This window comes from Euprymna scolopes, chromosome 27 (genome assembly GCF_053919585.1).
Source record: "Euprymna scolopes isolate OS-2025 chromosome 27, ASM5391958v1, whole genome shotgun sequence".
NCBI classification, from domain to species: domain Eukaryota; kingdom Metazoa; phylum Mollusca; class Cephalopoda; order Sepiida; family Sepiolidae; genus Euprymna; species Euprymna scolopes.
This window is the reverse complement of record NC_136508.1, coordinates 95,342,423-95,363,774: the sequence shown is the minus strand read 5'-3', so window position 1 is coordinate 95,363,774 and position 21,352 is coordinate 95,342,423. Positions and strand designations below refer to the sequence as shown.

At 39.1% G+C, this 21,352-nt stretch overlaps 1 protein-coding gene across 1 annotated transcript; it reads right to left on the bottom strand.

Moving 5' to 3' along the window:
* Nucleotides 1–5,958: 5,958 nt before the first annotated feature.
* Nucleotides 5,959–6,378, bottom strand: LOC145248746 (protein CFDP2-like). The gene has a single exon (XM_080110391.1). It carries the CDS (start codon nt 6,376–6,378, stop codon nt 5,959–5,961), a length of 420 nt encoding a protein of 139 aa, XP_079966517.1.
* Between the last annotated feature and the right edge of the window lie 14,974 nt (nt 6,379–21,352).

Sequence of the window (21,352 nt, the reverse complement as noted above, 5' to 3'; positions counted from 1 at the left end):
GGCCTGAAAGTTACTCAAGGATAAGGGTTAATGGGTGTATGGCTGTCACCGGGACAACAGCTTAGTGATCGTTAGTAGTTGAAATTGTGTATAATTTGATTATTTAGAGGGAAGGCTCAACAAGATCTTGTTTACATTGGGATTGAAGACGATCATATTCTAGTCAACAGGAAAGCAGGCCAACGGAACAGAGTTCCACGAGAGAAGTTTTAGGAAACGAGCCTTTTTCATGGAATTTGCATTTAGATTTAGGCACAAATAGAGAGCAGGGGAAATTGTTGATAGTCCTGTTTCACTTTTTATATTTCTCAGTTTTAGAGATCTATCAATCCCTACTCTATTTCTTTAGCTTCCACTTAAATACCACTTCCACTTAAAGATTGCTCTTAGTGTTTTCGGTGCTGAACAAACCTGAAAACAGTAAGCGATCTACTTACACCCCCCGACAGTCATCAGAATATCACATTTAATTCATGGACTAACATATTTAAAATAGCCCTTTGGTTAAAAATCAATTTAATTTAGAAAAAAATATATTAAAATGGTTGGGGGTGTTTTAGTAACCTGTTCCTGAATTAATTTGGATTCTTTGGGGTTTTTTTTCTTTCTCTCTTTTTAAGGTGCTCTTTTTGACTGACACCATCTTTTAACAATGAAATTATATTAATTTTATTAATTTATTTTTATTTCCGACTATTAGTCTCATCTTTATTAGTTGTTGTTTTTCATCTTTTATTGGTTTGTTTATTCACAACGTTTCGGCCAACTATTCCTCTGGCCTTCGTCAGGTGGTAACCGCGACAAATTCGAACTTCGAATCTCCTAACTGCATTCTCAGCCATCACTGCCATCTGTAGTTGTTGTCGTCTCACCACATTTTGGCCAAGTAAACCTCTGGCACGCTTTGGGTGGGATTGAAACCGCTATCTTCAGACAATGTGCATCTGGAACTGTAGAGATTTAACGTCTCTATCAACTGCGCCACAGGCCCCGAAGGGCGATCAAGGTTGAATTCTTTGATCTTATAAATCCACGTTTATTTATTATCTGATCTTCCATAGTCGGGTCCGTACCGATTCGTATATATATATTATTCCTTAATTGGAATTCATTTTTGAGATGAGCATTATATATATTAATGCAGTTAGGAGATTCGAAGTTCCTATCCGTCGCGGTTACCACCTGACGAAGGCCAGAGGAATAGTTGGCCGAAACGTTGTGAATAAACAAACCAATAAAAGATGAAAAACAACAACTCATAAAGATGAGACTAGTAGTCCGAAATAAAAATAAATTGATAAAATTAATATAATAAAGATGTAATCGGCTTGTAAGCCAACACCAAAGTGTATCTGGATGTGCTGAAGAGTGTGGTGATCCCCTGGCACAAACAAATGGCCGCTGGCAGACCCTGGGTGTGGCAGTGCTGACCCACAAATCCAAAAAGACCCAGGCTTAGCTTCCTCGACCTGAACGTGCCGGACTACTTCGTTTGGTCATACGTCGAGAACATCACCAACATGACCTCCCAAAACACCAAAGCCAGCCTGATTGCCACCATCTGCCGAGTATTCGCCAAGCTCACACCGACGTTTGTAGAAAAGGCATACTCCCAGTTCCAGACCCATATGGAGGCGGTTATTGAGGCTGAAAGTGGTTACATTGAATAGATGTTAGCTCTACTACATAATCAAGTTACCTGAATTGATTTTTTTCCAATAAAGTTTTAAAATAAAGTTGTAGTGTTTTTGTTTTGTTTTTTAGGGCGACAAATTTATCGTTTCACACTAGGAACCGTGAAAGTAAACCAAAATTTTATAATCATAAAAAATACAAAGAATCACCAGATTTTTATTTTAGGAAAATCGCTCCAGACAAGGCATGAAACCATTTGACGTAATTAGCTAACAAGAACGAAGGTGCCTATTGACCTTAGTATTGAAAAGACAAAAGCTTTAGGTAGGAGGAAAACAGTCAGCAGGAAGGGAGTTCCTCTGTTGTTCTTGGAAAGGAGCTACTGGAATAGGAAGCTGTATTGCAATGAGGTATTAAAACAGCAATTTTATCGTTATTTTCATGGCAAGTGGTCGTCTGAGCTCCAATCACTGGTCCCCCTCACCAATCTTTCACAAAAAACACCCATCTAGCTGAAACCACTGTCAAAAATTTTCCCCACTCTTTATTTGTGCCTAAATCAAAATGTAGATTCCATGAACAAAACTTAGAAGTGCACGCCTGTGGAACTCTGTTCCGTTTGCCTGTTTCCCACCTGACTACAACTAGGATGTCTTCAAGTCCGACATAAACAAATTCCTGATGAATCGCCCCCTTAAGTAAGACGCTTTATCAAATCCCCAATACTAATGATTACTTCGATACTATCCCATTGATTACTGTACACGCAATAACCCTTATCCCCGAGTGGCTTCCAGGCCTTGATAAGTGGTGACCTCCATGTAAAAAAAAAATTGATGGAGTGCACTAGACCAACGAGTATCATGTCCTTGTTCTATCTGACTTAGGACATCTATCCAGTCATGGCTGACAAAACAAGAACATGCTACCCCCGTGAAATAAATAAAAGTTTCCGTTCAAAATTCCGTCTAAATTCCCGAGTTCGACAGAAACATTTCTGAAGATACACCTGAAGAAGATCGGAGGTTACATCGACCGAAACGTTGTGAAAATCACACTTAAGATGAGAAGAGTAGTCCGATGAATCCAAATAATGTAAATTTCTTTATTTTTTTTTCAATGAAACACGAGTTTCAGATTTGAAACACTGACAATTTCATTGAGAGGTCTTACCTCGGAATATATTATGGAGTATGGCCACACACAATAAATCTCTATATAAAAATTCCAACTTAGCAAGTAATACTTACTATAAAAACATGAATAAATAATTAATTTCAACATATTTACATGCCTAGCTTCGTGACGCCTCTGTGTACATAGTTTTTTTCTATTTATTAGATTTGAATTTGGGGATATTTTTTTTACAAAAATATGCAACTCTTTTTTTTATTAATATGTTTCTAGTGTTCACATATAATTATTCTCCTATTGAGTCCCCACATATATTTATTTTTTTTTTGTGAAACAAAGTCGGCGTAAGTACCTCGAAATTGGTTTGTAATAATTATTTGATTAACGATAATGGTTTTTGCAAGCAAATAGTTTCTACCACGCCCGATCACGATAGCATAGTTCTGAACTAAATTGGACTATGTTAGTGCTTGCAAGCTATATCTATACGGTGTTGCCAGGATAGATTTTTTTACTTTCATTTTTATTTCGCTCTCTCACACACACACACACACACACACACACACACACACACACACACACACACACACACACACACACACACTTTTTCCATTTTTCTTAATTAATTCTGTATTAGAAAATATTTACATTTTGGAAAAAATAATTTAATAAAGATGTTGGTCCAGTATATTTGAGTTATGTCCCTTGAATTATTTTCCAATTATCTCTGGTGAATTGTACTGGCAGCGAGTGCAAATGATTTTTCAATTTTTGAAAGACGAAGAACATCCACGCATTCGTGTTATGAGATTCGGAATGCAGACTTAGTTGCTTTAATTTTTATTTCGCTTATTCACACACACACACACACACACACACACACACACACACACACACACACACGCACATTTTGTCATTTCTCTTAATTAATTCTGTATTAAAAAATATTTACATTTTGGGGAAAATTATTCGAATTACGTCCCTTGAACTCTTGTCTCTTTCTTGGTTGGACTCTTCAGGTCAGCGGACGTTTTTATATTGTTTAACCCCGTGTCATCAGATCATGTTTCCGTCGCAGTTTAGACAAGAATTTCATAGACGGATTTGAGAATCGCGCCTGAAGGTTGCCATGTTGAGTGGTGGCAGCTGTTGCTGTGACCGAACAGACAGACGTGGAAGTGGCAGGTTCTGTTGCATTTTCCGCAGGGATACCCTACATCAGGCTCTGCCGCTGCTGCTGCTGCTGCTGCTGCTGCTGCTGCTGCTGCTGCTGTCCTTTTGCACGTGCCTCTCTTCTCGTCCCACTATTTCTTCTCTCCTCACTCAGCCAGACACACTTCTTGATGTTGACTCTTCAGAAGTCATGGCCTGCAGCGTAGGATTCGAGGTCAACAGAGTTGATGCTGCGGATTTTAAGTCTCTCTTGCACACATCTTTAAATCTGAGGAGTGGTCTACTTGTTGGTCAGCTGCCGACTGAGAACTCGCCATACAGAATATCTTTGGGGATTCAGCCATCCTGCATCCAAATAACGTGCCCTAGCCACCGCAGATGTCTCAGGGAGAGGAGAACAAACATGCTTGGAAGATTTGCTTTGGCAAGAACATCTTTGTTCGGAATGCAGTCCTACCATGTAATGCCTAAAATCTTTCTTAGATTGCGCAAATGGAAGGCGTTTAGTCTGCGCTCTTGATGCGTGTAGAGGGTCCATGTCTCACTTCAGTAGAGTAAGATGCTGAGGACACAGGTTTGATATATCCTCGTCTTTTTGTTTATGGTCAGCATGTTGTTATTCCATACTCTCTTGGTCAAGCAGGCTATAGCTGTTGCTGCTTTCCTGATGCGGGTATTTAACTCAGCATCCATTGCGAATAAAGACGCCAACTTCAGTTTCATGAAAAGCGTATAGTAGCAGAAGTGAGAAAAATATGCCAAAAAGATGAGGATGAGAAAAGATTGCAAAAAATGATCCATTGAATTTGACGGAGCCCTTCATGTCTTTATGGAAAGAGGTTATCATTCTCAGGAGTTTGGGGGATATCCTATTTTTTGTAGTAGCGCAAAGAGGCCGCTCCTGCTAACCAGGTCAAATACCTATCTGAGATCAATAGAAGTAAGGTACAATGGTTTCCTCTGCTCTCGACACTTCTCCTGTAGTTGTCGTAAGGATAATCCCATGTCGACAGTTGACCTTTCTGCTCTAAAACCACATTGTGCCTCTGGGTAAACTCTTTCTGCAAGTGACTGGAGTCTTTTCAATACAACACGAGTGAAGACGTTTCCGCCAACACTGATCACAGAGATGCCGCAGTAATTAATACAATCACACGATCATCTTTATTTTTGTAAAGCATTGTAATGTTGGTGTCATGCATGTCTTGCGGAACCCAAACCCTAACCCTAACCCTAACCCAGAACCCAAACCCTCCTCCCAGCGCTGGAGCAGAAGTTGATAGAGATGATCAAGGAGAACTGTATTTTTGCTGGCCTTGATGATTTTAGCTGGAATACCATCAAGCAGGGGTGTCAATGGCTTCAGTGAGTTCGTCAGGGAAGGGGGGATTATCCAGCTCATCCATGGCTGTCAGGAGTTGGATGCCTTAAATTGTTGCATTAGTGATATTTTCACATGAGTATAGCTGCTGATAGTATTCAGCCCATCTCTCTATTTGCTTTCCACAGTTTGTGATGATGCTGCCTGATTCTGATTTCAGTGGTACAGTCTTAACTTTACTTGGGCTGACGAACGTTTCCGCAATCAGCAGAAAGTTGGATGCTGCTACGTAGATTCAGCCAATATTTGTTGATGCAGCGTCTGGCAGTCTTCTGGGCGTCATTTTTGGCCTTCCTGAGTGCAGTGAATGTCTCTTTTATACTCAAGCAGCGCAACACGTTTAGCTTGGATAACTGGCTCTATTTCAGTGATTTCCATTTCAAACCAGCCTGGAATCTTCTCCTGCTTACCAAAGAGTTGTAGATGGCCTCATGAATGTGTCCTCATCTCTCTTCCGCCATATTTGTTTGACAGACTTTTAAGGCTTCCTAAAGTGAGTCTGCAAAGCATGCGCGCATGCGTTGGGAAAGGAGGTGAAGGTTATATTTACATCGTCCTTTTTGCTTGGCGTTGTGGATTTTCTTAGATTTGATACAGACTCTGCAACTAGCGTGTGGTCAGTATCACAGTCTGCACTATGGTAGCTGCAAGTATTCCAGGTGTAATTCAGCAAATTTTTTCTGATGATGACGAGATCCAGTTGGTACCAATGGCGTGACCGAGGGTGCCGCCAGGACACTGCGATATGACTTTGTTTGGAAGGATGTGTTTGTGATGCATAAATCATTGAATGTACACAGCTCGAGGAGTCTCTGTCCATTTTTGTTCATCTTGCAGATGCTAAAATGACCGATGCAACAAGGCCAGGAGTCATGGTCAGCTCTGATACGGGCATTGAACTCACTGAGGAGGTAGAGTTTATCTGAAGCAGGAATTGTCTTTACGATGCTTTCTAGCTCCTTGTAGAACTCGTCCTTTACCTCAGCACTAGAGTTGAGAGTGGGAGCATAGACACTGAGGATATTTACTGGGACTGATTTGCTGGAGAGACGCATAGGGAGGATTCTTGGCGTGCCTTTGGACAGTAGGCTGTTCTTCACTGTCAATTTAACACCGTTGAGGCGTGGCTCATATGGTTCCTTGCCTTGCCAGAAAAAAGCATAATCCTGTTTTCTGATGCTGCCACTGTCTGCAAATCTTGTCTCCAGCAGGGCTGGAATTTTTTTTAATTTTTTTATTACATTTTCATTCCAAACAAGGCACATTGCCACTTTGGTGTAGGGGGCTACTATCAGGGGCAGCAACTACTGGGGCACTATGTAGGGATTTGGGCAGCAAGATGTTGGTTCACGTTACACTTGAACTTCTGCATGTCAGTACAGTTGGGGAAGCAGGGACCTGGAATGGAATTCCAGAGTCTAGCGGTTCTGGGGAAGAAACTAATGGAGTAAAAGGCTCTCTTGCATCTAGAGATCCCTACTATGAAAGGGTGGGATTTAGCTGCTTGTCGGGTTTGTCGGGGGGTATTTACGTCATGGGGGCACAAGTGTCTGCAGTTCGTAAGAGCATTCATCATGCAATGTCAATGTTGAGCCTCTTTAGCTTACAGTTAATGATAGCTGCCTTTCTTGCATTGTCGATTTACTGGAGATAATTTGAGAGTCCAGAACACGTGGTCCTAACGTTCCAAGTTTCCAGTCTCAGCGCTGGTGGCCTTGAAAATTTTGAAGATTTGGTTTTGGCAGGTGCACAGTTTCTGATCTGCGTTTTGGATTTTGTCCTAGCTCCAGTCACCCAATGAAGCAAACAGACAGTAGCTAGTTAGCATCTAACTGACCAGGGGTTGCTCGGCTTAAGATGGGCAATGGCTGACTAGTCAGGATTTCGAGGATCCCTCCCACCGTCAGAGACAACCCGTAGCGTCCAAGCTTACATCAATTTGCTCAAGACTTATAACTCATAACAGCTGTCTCCCATATTGTTTTTGTCACTGGAACAGTGGCAATGAAGTGACCTCTCGAGGGTGCAAATCTAAGTTAAGTGTATGGAGGTCCTAATCTGCCCAGTACTTAAGACCCCTCCACTCTCGACCTCGCTAGTGTGTTCCAAAGGAAAGCAGAGCAGTACATTTGGCACCAGTTTGGTTGCAGGAGTTGCCAGAGCATGCTGATTCACCTTCAGGGCTCCACTCCTAATTTGGTAGGTTTATTTCCCTACACTTAGCCGTTGAATCATTAATCTCATCCGCCCTCTAGCGGTTGACTATTTGCAGCAGTGCCTCCGCCTAGATTAGTGGTGCAGTGTAAACATTACCCCCTCATGTGGTTTAGCCCGCCAGCTGAAGCGGCGTATCGGGGTGTGACACTTGGAATCAGCATGTGTGAGGAGGGGGATGGGGTCCAGTGGAGCTCATCTGCCCTAACAGGATACGAAGCTGCCAAAGGTAGTACCCCGACCCAGCGCCCCCTCCACCCCAATAGACGGGTAGCCATTTTAGTATGGCACTTTTACCAATGGTTGTAGCATTTTGTGCAAAATGGTTCAAGGCAATGCAAAATAAATTGTATCTGTTTTACACGGCACAGCATTCTCGACGTGTTCACACACGCAATTCTGTTCGCTCACTTGAATTTAGGGATTTTTTTTTTATGTAGTTTCTTGTTAGGAATTACGTCTGTAATTTGAACCCCTTTTATGTATCATGGATTATATCTCACTTATCTTTGTGAAATATTCTCTGTGAGAATATATATACATGTAGAGAAAGAGAATAAATGACAATATATATGTTATATTATAATTAAGTATTATACAGATTGTGCCATATGAGAATACGGCATAATCACGTTGCCCACCGGTTCTCACCAGATCACAAAAGTTAAGCAACGTTGAGCCTGGCCAGTACACGATGGGTGACCATTTGGAAAGGCGAGGCACTGTATGTACCATGAGGTAAAATACCAGGTTGAGAAACTGCCGCAGTTTATCCTTCTCTCGAGGGTAGATGGGACTCTCTTAAGCCATGGTAGGCACCCCACCCCATCTTGTGATGGCGTCACGATAAAAAATACCCTTGATAGCCCTGGCAAAGTATCAAGTATTCAGCTACAGACAAGATTTGAATTTCGGGACAAGATCAAAGTGTAGTATCTGTTCTTCAGATGCTGCAAGCTATGACTGGCTATGACTAGCAAAGACCAGATGTGGGGGCAACCCCACATGCCTGACCTTTAACCAGCTCCCATTTCCCACCTCTCGGGAGCTGGTCCCCATTTTCCCTTCCCCCTCCCTTCACTCCTCACATTAAAAATCGGCCTTGTGCCTAATTTGCTCGGTGGGGGAGCAAATAAACACCATCTGTTCTTTAGATGCTGCAAGCTATGACTGGCTATGACTAGCAAAGACCAGATGTGGGGGCAACCCCACATGCCTGACCTTTAACCAGCTCCCATTCCTCACCTCTCGGGAGCTGGTCCCCTTTTTCCCCTTCCCCCTCCCTTCACTCCTCACATTAAAAATCGGCCTTGTGCCTAATTTGCTCGGTGGGGGAGCAAATAAATACCATCTGTTCTTCAGATGCTGCACTTCTATTTCTTGTTCTCTTTCGGTGGAGGAGAAATCCTTCACGACTGAGACAATTTTTATTTTTGTACCTTTTCTCCACGTTAAAAAACGACCCTGGTGTCTAACTCTGTCCCGTGGGGAGGCATAGTAAATAGGTACACTACAAACTCATGTAATGAGTTCAATCTGGGCTACAGCCGCACTGGATGTACAACCTCGTTCACGCTGTTTCTCGAATAAAGTATTTGATGTACAGGGTGTTCCACAGGCCATTTTTTTTTTTTTTTTTACACAGTGGTCACCACTTATCAAGGCCCGGAAGCCACTCAGGGATAAGGGTTATTGCAAGTACATTACGTTAGTGTGGAGATTTGATGAAGTGTATACTTAAGGGGGCAGTTCATTAGGAATTTGTTAACGTTGGACTTGAAGACATCCAAGTTGTAGTCAGGTTGGAAGCAGGCAGACGGAACAGAGTTCCACAGGCGTGCAGTTCTAAGAAAGAGGCCATGAACACAATTAGACATAAAATATCTCAAAAACTATAAAGGATATAAAAAGCATGCCGATATATATATATATATATATATATATATATATATATATATATAATCATTAATATCAAAGTTGAACTTGATAAATTTAGCTTTACAATTATGTCACTTCCATTTAACATATATAGTTTAGTAGATATAAAGTCTTGAAATTTATCCAAGACTTCTGTAACACACTGTAGTTTCATAACTGTTGTGTCTGTATCAATAACAACACGAACGCAGAAAGTAAAGGTAAAACAAATATATTAAGACGAAAATATAATACATATTTACAAAGGTGCAGTTATACTGCAGTTGGAAGATTGTCCGGCAGAGGGCGTGTTAAAGTCTGTTATGGAGCAACCGGCACATGCGTCTTGCCTATCCGGCATTCGAACACAGCTCTCCGGTCTTGCTGACTTGATACCTTTATCTATATCTTGTTCACCCACGTATGCAAATTAATGGGCGTCTCCACAACAATAACTTTCTCTGCAATTGTACAGACAGAAGTTGCAGTTTCTTTCTGTCCGAGCAGTGCCTAAAGTAGGCGATTGTCCTGACCATTGTACTCAGGGGAATCTTCGGCTCAGCACTACGAAATACGAAACCAAGAACAGAATTATTCCTGATTTTTTTTTTTGATTTTTTTTTTACACAGTGATCACCACTTATCAAGGCCCGGAAACCACTCAGGGATAAGGGTTATTGCAAGTACATTACGTTAGTGTGGAGATTTGATGAAGTGTTTACTTAAGGGGGCGGTTCATTAGGAATTTGTTAACGTTGGACTTGAAGACATCCAAGTTGTAGTCTGGTGGGAAGCAGGCAGACGGAACAGAGTTCCACAGGCGTGCAGTTCTAAGAAAGAAGCTTTGCTCATGGAATTCGCGTTTTGATTTAGGCACAGATATAGAGTGAGGGAAATTTTTCACAGTGGATTCAAATAGACGGGTGTTTTTCGTGAAAGATTGGCGAGGGGGGACCAGAGATTGGAGTTCAATCCCTATTATATCAGTCACCTGCTTTCTGTTCAATCCGTATTATATCAGTCACCTGCTTTCTGTGACCTCATATTACCCTGATCGAAGGGCTGAAGTGAGTTCTTGTCGTTGATCAAGGTTTTCTCACAGACTAGTTGGGGGGGGAGTGCCTTACTTTTCCTTTGACGGCAGTGCTGTACCGCTACCCTCAACAACAGATTAGTTTGATGGGAAAGATTGAGAGTAGAAGTAGAGGACGACAGCAAGAAACATGCGTAGACAGTCTGATGAGCAACAATAAATTCATGAATATCTTGAGTCAGAAAAATATATTGACGGTCGTCAACGCAGGCAGGACACCACTTGAATGAATGAGAGTACAGAATCTATTACATGATCAATATTTTCTAATCATGTTCCAAACTTTCAAAATAAACACATATTTTTGTGTACATATGTTACAGAGATTTATTGGTCATAATCTCACCTTTCACACAAAAACTATATAATGAACTATAGTAAGGTTTGAAAAATATACACGGCAATTCAGCTACACAGAATTTACCCTCGTGCGGATTGGTCTGGCTATTGCATGGAATCGATGTTGCTTCATGTTTTAATATGTTCCCATGGTACTGGATTTGCTAGTCAGCTATCAAATTCTTTGTTATTCACACACCCATTTATTGTAGCCAATAGAGCGAGTTTTTCAGACAAGAATACCCTGTTTCTTTGTTCTTTTTGGTATGGATCCCGTTTACTTTTTCTTTATGTTGGGAAATGACCTAATTTTTACAAGTATATTTGTTTATCTATTTGTTTATCATTATTTATATATTATTTATTATAATTATTATTATTATTATTATTATTATTATTATTATTATTATCATTTTTATTACTGTTGTTATATTATTATTTATTAATGTTTGTGTGTGTGTGTGTGTGTGTGTGTGTGTGTGTGTGTGTGTGTGTGTGTGTGTGTGTGTGTTTGCTATTGTAAGACAAATATTGTGTGTATACATACATTTGCTATTTCACTTCTGCAGTTTAATAAATTTTGGGTGTTCTCTAAAGTTTAGGATAGCTAATTTCTCATTCAAACATATTCTACATGGGTCGTCTCAGTTTCTACATCTGCTGGTCTGCTGTACTATATTTTCCCTCCTATTATCAGTGATCATCCACTTTCTTTGAACTCCCAGTAGTGATTCGCTAATCCTTTTTTTATTCAGCATTTTTCTTTTCTTTTTTTTCTGCTTCCGTGTGGCAGAACCTGCACGTTTTCTTAAAAGGATTGGTTATGAAGGTTTGATCTTGGGCATCCATTATCTTTTTCTCCTGATCATCGTGAAACGATCCTTTCTTTTCTTTTTTTTTTTTTTTTTTTGTCAATTTTCTTATCATTTTCTTCGAGTAGGGGATGAGGCATCGTCCCAGTTAACAGACATTCACTCGCTATCTCAGACATTCCAATCGAGAGATCTTTTCAAATTCTAACCGTCCTTTGGAGTGCAATTGTTTGTATTTCTCTTGCACTTTGTTCAACGGGTATATTTGCCAGGTAGTTTTTTTTTTTTCATTAGTCCGGTTGTTCCTATAATTACTGGAATGGCGGAGTGTCGATATGCGCGTGATGCTTAAGTTTGAAATGGCATTTTTTCTTGTTTGTTTTTCTCAAAGCGTGTTTGATAAAAAAAAAATGGACTTGCTCTGAGCTTATTTCTGCGTACTTAACGTACGTCGGTTGCAGTAAAAGCATTACGTGTCAATGGGCGCTTAGTCTTCACAGCTCTTGAATTCAAAAGTCGCACGTTCTCCTACACCCGCACCTCCCTCCTACTTCCTCTCTCGCTCTCTCTTGTAGTCAAGTGCCTTAGCTTAGAAAAAGTGAAAGACGGCATTCCAGTGTTTTCCTGCGAAGTGCAAGGAGAAACCCTTCGAGTTGAGGGGGGAGGGCTCCTAGCTTAGTTTTTTAGCCCAAGGTAGGGGGTGGAACAACAAGCGGTGGTTTTCGTTATTAACGTCCATTTATTTCCGGGTGACAACGACGAATAACGAATAACGGAAGAAAGAGAGACTCAAGGGGAACGGATGTTCTTAAGATCTGGTCAGTTACTCTCTCATTTCAGCGAGGGAAACACAGTTTCTTGCCTTTTAATAGTGTGACAGACCGACAGACCGATAGATACAAACGCAGATAGAGACGCTTTGATTATATATATAGAAATATATATATATATATATATATATATATATATATATATATATATATATATATATATATATATATATATATATATATATATATGTCATGATTTATCTCATTATATATATATTATAAATAAATATATATATATATTTATGTCATGATTTATCTAATATATATATATATATATATATATATATATATATATATATATATATATATATATAATAAACGAGGAATTTGAAAAATTTGAAGTGTCGGAAATAATGAAAAAATCATTTCATTTACTTTTATGGTTGGTGTAAGTCCAATATTTCGCTAAGACAAGACAGATATAAACATTGCTCTGACGAACTGCAAGCACTTGTACCCCCTCGATGTAAATACCCCCGACAAACCGACAAGCAGCTAAATCCCACCCCTACAGAGTAGAGATCCGTAGATGTAAGAGAGCTTTTTACTCCAGTAGTTTCTTCTCCAGAACTGCTAAACTTTAGAATTCCCTTCCGGGTCCCTGCTTCCCGAACTGTACTGACATGCAGAAGTTCAAGTGTAACGTGAACAGACATCTTGCTGCCAAACTCCTTACATAGTACCCCTGTAGCTTATGTCCCTGATAGTAGCCCCCTACTTCACAGGGGCAATGTGCCTTGTTTGGGTTGAAAATGTAATAAAAAAAAAATTGTAATAAATTTATGTATTTTTCGTATTGATTTTTTTTACCCATATATATATATATATATATATATATATATATATATATATATATATACGTGTGTGTGTGTGTGTGTGTGTGTGTGTTCGACACAGTCGATGGATGCCGAGGAAGCTCCCCAATATTTCCCGAAGTCGAAATTACATCAAAAATGTTATGATGACTGTTTGGTGGTCTGCGGCAGGTCTCATCCATTACAGCTTCTTAAATCTGGGCGAAACGATTACGGCGGAGAAATACCGCCGACAAATTGACGAAATGCACCAGAAGCTCCTAAGTATGTGCCCGAGATTGGTCCAGTTCTCCTCCATGACAACGCTCGTCCGCGTTTTGCTCAACTGACCTTGCAGAAGCTGAAGGAATTGGACTATGAGACTCTGCCTCATCCGCCATATTCACCGGACCTCTCGCCCACTGATTATCACTTTTTCAAGCAACTCCACAACTTCCTGCGCGAAAAATGCTTAAAAAACCCGAGATGATGCCGAATCGGCCTTCAAAGACTTCACATGCTAAAATTTAAGAAATCAAGTATTTTCACCAGGGTTCACTCCACCACCACCACTCTGAAAGCTAAGGTACCATGTTGATCTGAACTTCTAAATAATCAAATATTACACTATTATTAAATAATCGCACTCTTAATTGGATTTCTTTCTACCCAATGAAACCAAGAATTATACAAATTATACACGCAAAAAACACGTGTGTGTGAGTGTGTGTTGGGGTGTGTGTGTGTGTGTGTGTGTGTGTGTGTGTGTGTGTTTAGCTGATAAATCGGTCACACGGCATCTTTAATCGCAGAGAAAGAGAAAGAGAGAAAGAGGAAGAAAAGGAAGAAAAAAGAACTTTAATAAACATTATTTATAACTAATCGACATTTGACTATTTAGATCCAAGATAAATTAAACTCAGACGTGGTGGTAACCACTTCAGAATGGTTTCGGGGATAATCTTGGAGTCCCATAGTGTTTTGTTGTTCAACTATTGACTTTTTTTAATGTCGTCGGAAAAGTTATGGTGTATCGTTTTTTTCACAGTAAATTAAACATAAATAAATAAAATAAAATAAAATGAAAGAAAAAGGCGAACAAATAATATAAGAGAACATGTGCGTTAACTTTTGTATTTTTTTTTTCGTATATCCACTCCAAATAAGGTTGGTTGCTTTTTTGTTTTTTTGTTTTTTTTTACGGCATATCAACCCTTTTCAGGTTATTTAATGCTGAATCCAGTGATTTTGAAGAAAAAATGTTTAATAGAATATATTTGTTTTTTGGGTTTTTTTTTTTTTTTTTTTTTTTTTCAAGTCAGTTTCTATTTAACCCATAGTTGGGACCCTAACAGGTCAGAGTGGACCTGGGAGCAATGGAAGTTAAGGGGTGATATAGTTTCAGGTCATATCCAGGACCATCGAAATAAAGCACATTGCCAGTAAGGGGCTACTGTGACTTAGGGGCCAGGCTTATAGGGGCACACTAGATGGGGAGTTGTGTAATAAGGTGTTTGTCCCGCTTAAAAAAAATACATTCCCTCATCTAATAGGTCTCACACTATCTACCAAGCTCCAGCTTCTGTCCCATCACGACAATGTTGCATCCTCGTACTTGTTTTACGATTTAGGCATTCATTGTTGCATTACTTCTATTGGTTTCTAAACGGTGATAGCTGATTTGGCGTCCCCGACGAAATATCTTCCAACAGATATTTTAACTGAGGGGATCTATCACATTCTTAGACGAATTATTAGTATTATTAGTACAGAATGTCCAAAAAGTCACTGAAAAGTTGAAAATCTTTGTCATTTTACTATTAATGATTTTTTTCCTTCTCCATTTCAGATATTTTATAGATAATATTTTGGAAATTAATTATTGATAAGTATAGCATTGAACAACGTACGCAAGTTGTGAAATTGTTTTGCCTCAAAGAGCTTGTCGACGGCATTTTCTTTTATGTAAAAGCCCATTAAAGAAGCATTTAAAAATACTCGAAAGATTGTGTTGTCCGCCGTCAATAAAGATCGGATCTCAACATTTTGCTTCCGACTCAAACAGTCCGAGTTCCAATTACTTAGGACTGAGTCCCGATTTCAACTGAATTACACATCTTCCCTAATGGCAAAAAATCGAGAGAGAGAGAGAGAGAGAGAGAGAGAGAGAGAGAGAGAGAGAGAGAGAGAGAGAGAGAGAGTGTGTTGGAGAGAAAGTTGAGATAGATAGATAGGTACATACATGCATGATGATTGATGATTGAAAACGTCGTGTCAGACGAGTGCTACTCCCTCAGACACTTAATGTCCATGAGCCCAGAAATGACTTTTTTTTTCTTAGTCCTACTGGTGAATTCACACGCTCACGCAGGCATGATACTGAAGACGGTCATTGAGATCAATTATTACATGTTTCCAGCATTTCAAGCGTCCATGCGTCATAACTTTTCCATCGCCACAGGACCATTTTATAAGACAAATGCCTGAGGGAGTATCTATACACAGGTGATGTTACAGAGTCTTAGCTTTGTACGACAGCTAAGTCTCTCTCTCTCTCTCTCTCTCTCTCTCTCTCTCTCTCTCTCTCTCTCTCTCTCTCTCTCGGTTCAAAATGTTGAGATCCAGCAACAAGCAAGAGCAAGTTAGCCAGCAACAAGTTAAACTGCAGACCAGCTTAATGCGGGTACTGGTCTCCCGCTTTATGGTTTTTTAAATCAGAGATCTGCTTCTCCTAGAAAGGTTGCCTTTACCACGGCTTATGGGAGCCCTCTCCACCCCAACACACAAACACACATGGTGCTAGTTGGCCGTTGACCCTGAAAAAGGGTTCATTCATGCATACATACATACATACATACATACATACATATTAAAAACAAAGAGATTGAAATGTCACTGTTTTACAAAACCTGGTGTCGACCAAGTAGATATGACCTTTTGCACCTGTCAACCTCAATTGCTTTGACGTGGCTGAGATTTTATAAACATCTGTCAACCTCGTTTTCAAAACCGTTTTTTATTATACTCGTCACACAGCGAGTATAGAAATATGGTCGGGTACAAGGATTTATATGTGGGGAACTCTTTATCATTGTGCCACCGTTAAAGTGTTTGCTAATGAGCTTAGAGACCAGGGTTCAATCCTAGTTCGTGTCATTACAAAGACACAAAGAAATGATACTTGATGTCACTCGCTAAATCTTCAGCCTTATTATGCTTGGATCAAAAGTACGAAAATTTGAGAAAACGATAGGTAAATCACCGTGGAATTTCCACCAGCCCCCTATTTAGTTACTACCCAATGAGGACAGAGTTAGAAACAAAAAAATCCAACATCCCAAAATGGGGATTTCTTGATTGGGACGAAAAGTAAAATTGCATGCCCAGAAGAATCTTCTTTGACCGAAGACAAAATAATAGCAAGCATAGTATCAGAACAGATACTACACTTTGCTCTTAGCCAAAAGGTTACCAGATTCTGCTGCTGCTACTACTACTACTACTACTGCAACGGTCCTGGATATGACCTTAAACTATATCTGATGGTGAGGGCCCCAGCTTGCAGGCCTTAGGGAGTGTGGAGCCACCCTTAATTGCCATTGCTCCCAGGTCCACTCTGACCCGGAGTGGTAGCACCTGTTAGGGTCCCAACTATGGGTCAAATAGAATACGACTTAAAAACAAATATACTATATTAAAAAATCGTTCTTCAAAATCACCAGATTCGGCATTAAATAACCTGAAAAGGGTTGATATGCCGTAAAACAAAACAACCGACCAACCTGAACTACTACTGCACGATTCCCAGCAGTTGGGGTTGGATGCCTTCTTGTCTTGCCACCACCGGTGTTAATGACCGCTCCCTATGCATTACAATCATTGACCAGGTACTGTTATGTTCAGAGCATGAAGGTCAGTCTTGATGCTGTTGAACTATCGATTCTTTGGCCGACCTCAATATTTGCCTCTGAAACAATGCACAATATTCTGTGTTGCCAAAGGTTATCTCTTATTCTCTTTATATGACCAACTAGATGTGTCAGAAACTTTGTGAAAAATATTGAATAATTCCACCCCGTCTTTCCAAGCTTATAACTACTCGAAAAATGTAATTCAACCCATAATCCTTTTTTTCTTCAATTAAAGGAGCAAGGACTAAGGTTTCATTTAAAAAAAAAAAAAAAAAAAAAAAAAAAAACAACGTGATTAAAAAAAAAAAGGTTTTCAACTTCGGACTTTACAGGTAAATTTCTGAAAAAACTGTTCTTTTTTTGTTTTAAATTTGAATATATTATTTATTGATCTTTTATCTTCAATTTGTGATATATAAAACTTTGGTGCGTAAATTAATTATTTACTTTTTAATTGACATTTCAAAATGGGGGCGGGGGCGTGAATTAAAAAAAAACGTTTATCTAAAATATTATGTTCGATTTATTGGAAAGAGCATAAAAATTTCACATTGACCCTGAAAATATCGTAAAAATAGAATCAATAGAAAAATTTTGATAGATTTTTAAAGTTTAAAAATTGAAAAGTACTGAACTCGTAAAATTCAAATAAATTCATTACTGTTTTTTAAAAAAATAAAAAAAAAAAATATTTCTATTACTTTTTATTCAACTTTAATAGTTTATTTTGGAAGTATAATCCATAAAGAAAATAACCAACCCACTTTTAAGAGAGAACTCACGAGTTTTTTTCATATTTTATTCGCAGTTTCGTGTTAGGGGTATCAAAAATTCCTACAAAAATTCTGATACACCTAGTGACCAACCCATCCAGTAAACCTTTTGTTTTTAATATATCATTGTGATACATACTATAATCCTAACCCTAAAACCTCATCCTAAACCCTTAACCCTAATCCTGACCCTAACACCTTGGGCTGGTGCATCTCTGTCCCATCTGAGGGTTCTTGGTAAGTTGCAAAATCTGTTGGGGTATGAATTATTGAATGTCAAATACATTCAAAGTTACACATCTTACTGATTAGACGATCTCCAAAGTGCCCACTCATATCATTAAACGGCGATAAAAGAAAGATTGTTGGCATTTTATTGTTGAAAATTGGTGGACAACATAGACATAGAATGGAGTTTATTTATATTTCTGAATTTTTCGATAATTCGTATTATTTGGATTATTCGGACTACTGTTTTCATCGTGAGTGTTATTCGTAAAACGTTTCGCAAGACCCGTGGCGTAGTGGATAAAGTACTTGGTAAAATTCATTTGTAAATTACACTCTTCTGGAGGTTTATGGTTCAATCCTCAGTGTGAGTGACACTAAAAATATGCATGCGCATTATTTTAAGACTTCTATCCAGTCATGTCTGACGGAACGAGAACATACTACCCCTTCCCCGGATTATATAAAGGATTTTGTTCAAAATTCCATGCAGAATTCAGAGTTCGGAAGAACGAATTCCCGAGTTCGACAAAAAAATTTCCGAGTTCCAGAAGATCGGAGGTTACATCGGCCACAACATTGTGTGAATAACACTCAAGGTGACAATAGTATGAAGTTTATTTGTACTAAATATAAATGGGTTACAATAGTGCAGGACAATGAAATGATGTAGGGGTGGATGTCACCTCGTACCTTTTTTTTTTTTTTTTTACTCATCTTCATTCCAAACAAGGCATATCGCATATAATAACAGAAATCAACAAGAAGTTAGTTTACGTTAAATTTGAATTTCTGCATATTAGTACAGTCGGAGAAGCAGGTAGCAGGAAGGGAATTCCAAAGTCTTGCTTTTTGAGAGAAGAAGCTATTTGAGTAGAAGGCTTTCTGGTATTCAGGGACCTCAGCAGTAAGAAGTGTGTTTTTTTTTTTTTGCTAAGCGGGTTTATCGAGAATATGTACGTCGAGGGGGGCACAAGTGCAAGGAGTTCATCAGAGCATATTCCATTAAAATGCTTGTAAAACAGGCACAAGGATGCAATATTGCAGCGATGGGACAGGGGTTGGAACTAAGTTGACAAAGTGGGGCCTATTAGATTGCAGACTTGGGAAGGGGGGGCTTTTCAAGAGGGAGAGACTAGTGATAAATGCACCAGCCCAAATGGGGCAACAATATTCCATGCATGCATGTACTAAATTTTACTATCGAGTTTTACCAACGCTGTTTCGTTTCATTTCGAAAACCAATCTGATGGAATGTGAATTAAAAAGAACCACACATTCTTCTTTTTAACACTGCGTGGATATAAATAAGCTTTACAATCGACTTTATTTAGATCGTTCTGATTCTATGGGGCTCTTTTTTTTTTCTTTTTTTTTTTTCTTTTTTTTTTCTTCTTTTTTTTTTTCTTCTTTTTTTTTTTTTTGCGAACCTTCGGGTACGACGAACGCCAACAAAAATTTACTTAATTGCATCCCACGACACCCGAGATCGGTTTTGATTTCTACAAGATCTAATATAAGGGATCTGCCACCTGGGCAACACCTGGTGTTTCCATAACTGCTGTCAAAAATAGACACACATTTCGGAATACAAGCAATAAAGTGCCGTAAATAAGAACAAGTGATCGGAAGATGAGTCCATTCACTCTGCGCGTTTATCGATGGATAATTTATTCCAAACTTATGCGTGACAAACTAAAGAAAATGCTATTTTAACTTACGTGTGACAGACTAATGAAGATACTATTTCAAACTCACGTGTGACAGACTAAAAAATGCTAGTAACAGACTAATTAAAATGCTATTTAGCACTTACGTGTGACAGACTAAAGAAAATGCTATGTCAAACTTACGTGTGACAGACCAACCAAAATGTTATTTCAAATTTACGCTTGACAGATAAACGAAAATTCTATTTCAGTCTTAGACGTGATAGACCAACGTAAGTGCTATTTTAAATTGCGATTTCGAATTTAACCTTAGCAGGCAAAACACTGGTTAAGTATGGCAGATAAACGAACAAAATAGTATTTGATTATGACAGACTAACGAAAATAATATTTACAATTTTCAATTTAAGCAAACCTGTCAAACGAGAGAAAAAATTCACAAAAAAAAAAAAAATTAAAAAAAAGAAACGAAAGCCAGAACCAAATAAAAATGTTCAAATGTAAAATGTGCTTTTTCAAGAAATCTCTCCAGACAAGGCGTTAAGCCGTTTGATGTAAGGAGCAAAGAAAAGTGAAAAATGATTATCATAAAAACATGAGATGCTATTGAACTTATTCTAGAAAAGATCAAGGAGGAAAACAATCATCAGAAAGAGTGTTTCACAGCAGCAGCCGTTAAAACACGTATGCAAATTAGTAAGTCTGCACGAGCTTGCACCACAAGAAAAGGAGAGAAAAATATACTACGTGGGCGAGGAGAGAAGCAAAGTGCGGGCCGAGCAAGATGGGCGTGTGAGTCGAAAGCGAGAAAGCGCTGGCTTAGGTCGGCGTCAGGTGGCGACGGCTGAGACTTTTAAAAAGCACATGTGTGTGCGAAAATACTTTGGAAAGATAATTAAAGACAATGATAATGAGTTGGGTTTTTATTCCTTTGTTTGTTTGTTTGTTTGTTTGTTCCTGCGACGGTACCCACGTTACATAGTTCTTGGGAAAAAAAGTTTCTTGAGAAAGAAACTGTATCGTAGTGAGTTATCAAAACAGCGAATTGATAGAAACCACGAGTCAAACGAGCTAGAACAGAGAAAGAAAGGAATGGATCAGACAATCCTGAATAACCTCTACCATAATAGTATTTATAGAAAAGACTGGCACTAGCAACATCACGTCTTTGTGAGAGAGCTTGCAGAGAAGAAAGAGTAGGGCCAATTAAATTGTAAATACGGCCCTTCACCTTATCAAGAAGTCTCAAATGAGACAGAGATTTACCAGCCGAAATATGACAACAGTATTCCATACAAGTTATACATACAAGAGAGTTAGAATTTACTTCTATCCAACCGCGGGAAGAGGTGACACAAGGTCGAAAGATGGGGATTGAAAAACTAGCGCATAAAAGGCAGAACACTCTAGCCTGTCATGGTTTGCCAGCTCACCACCCCCATGTTTGT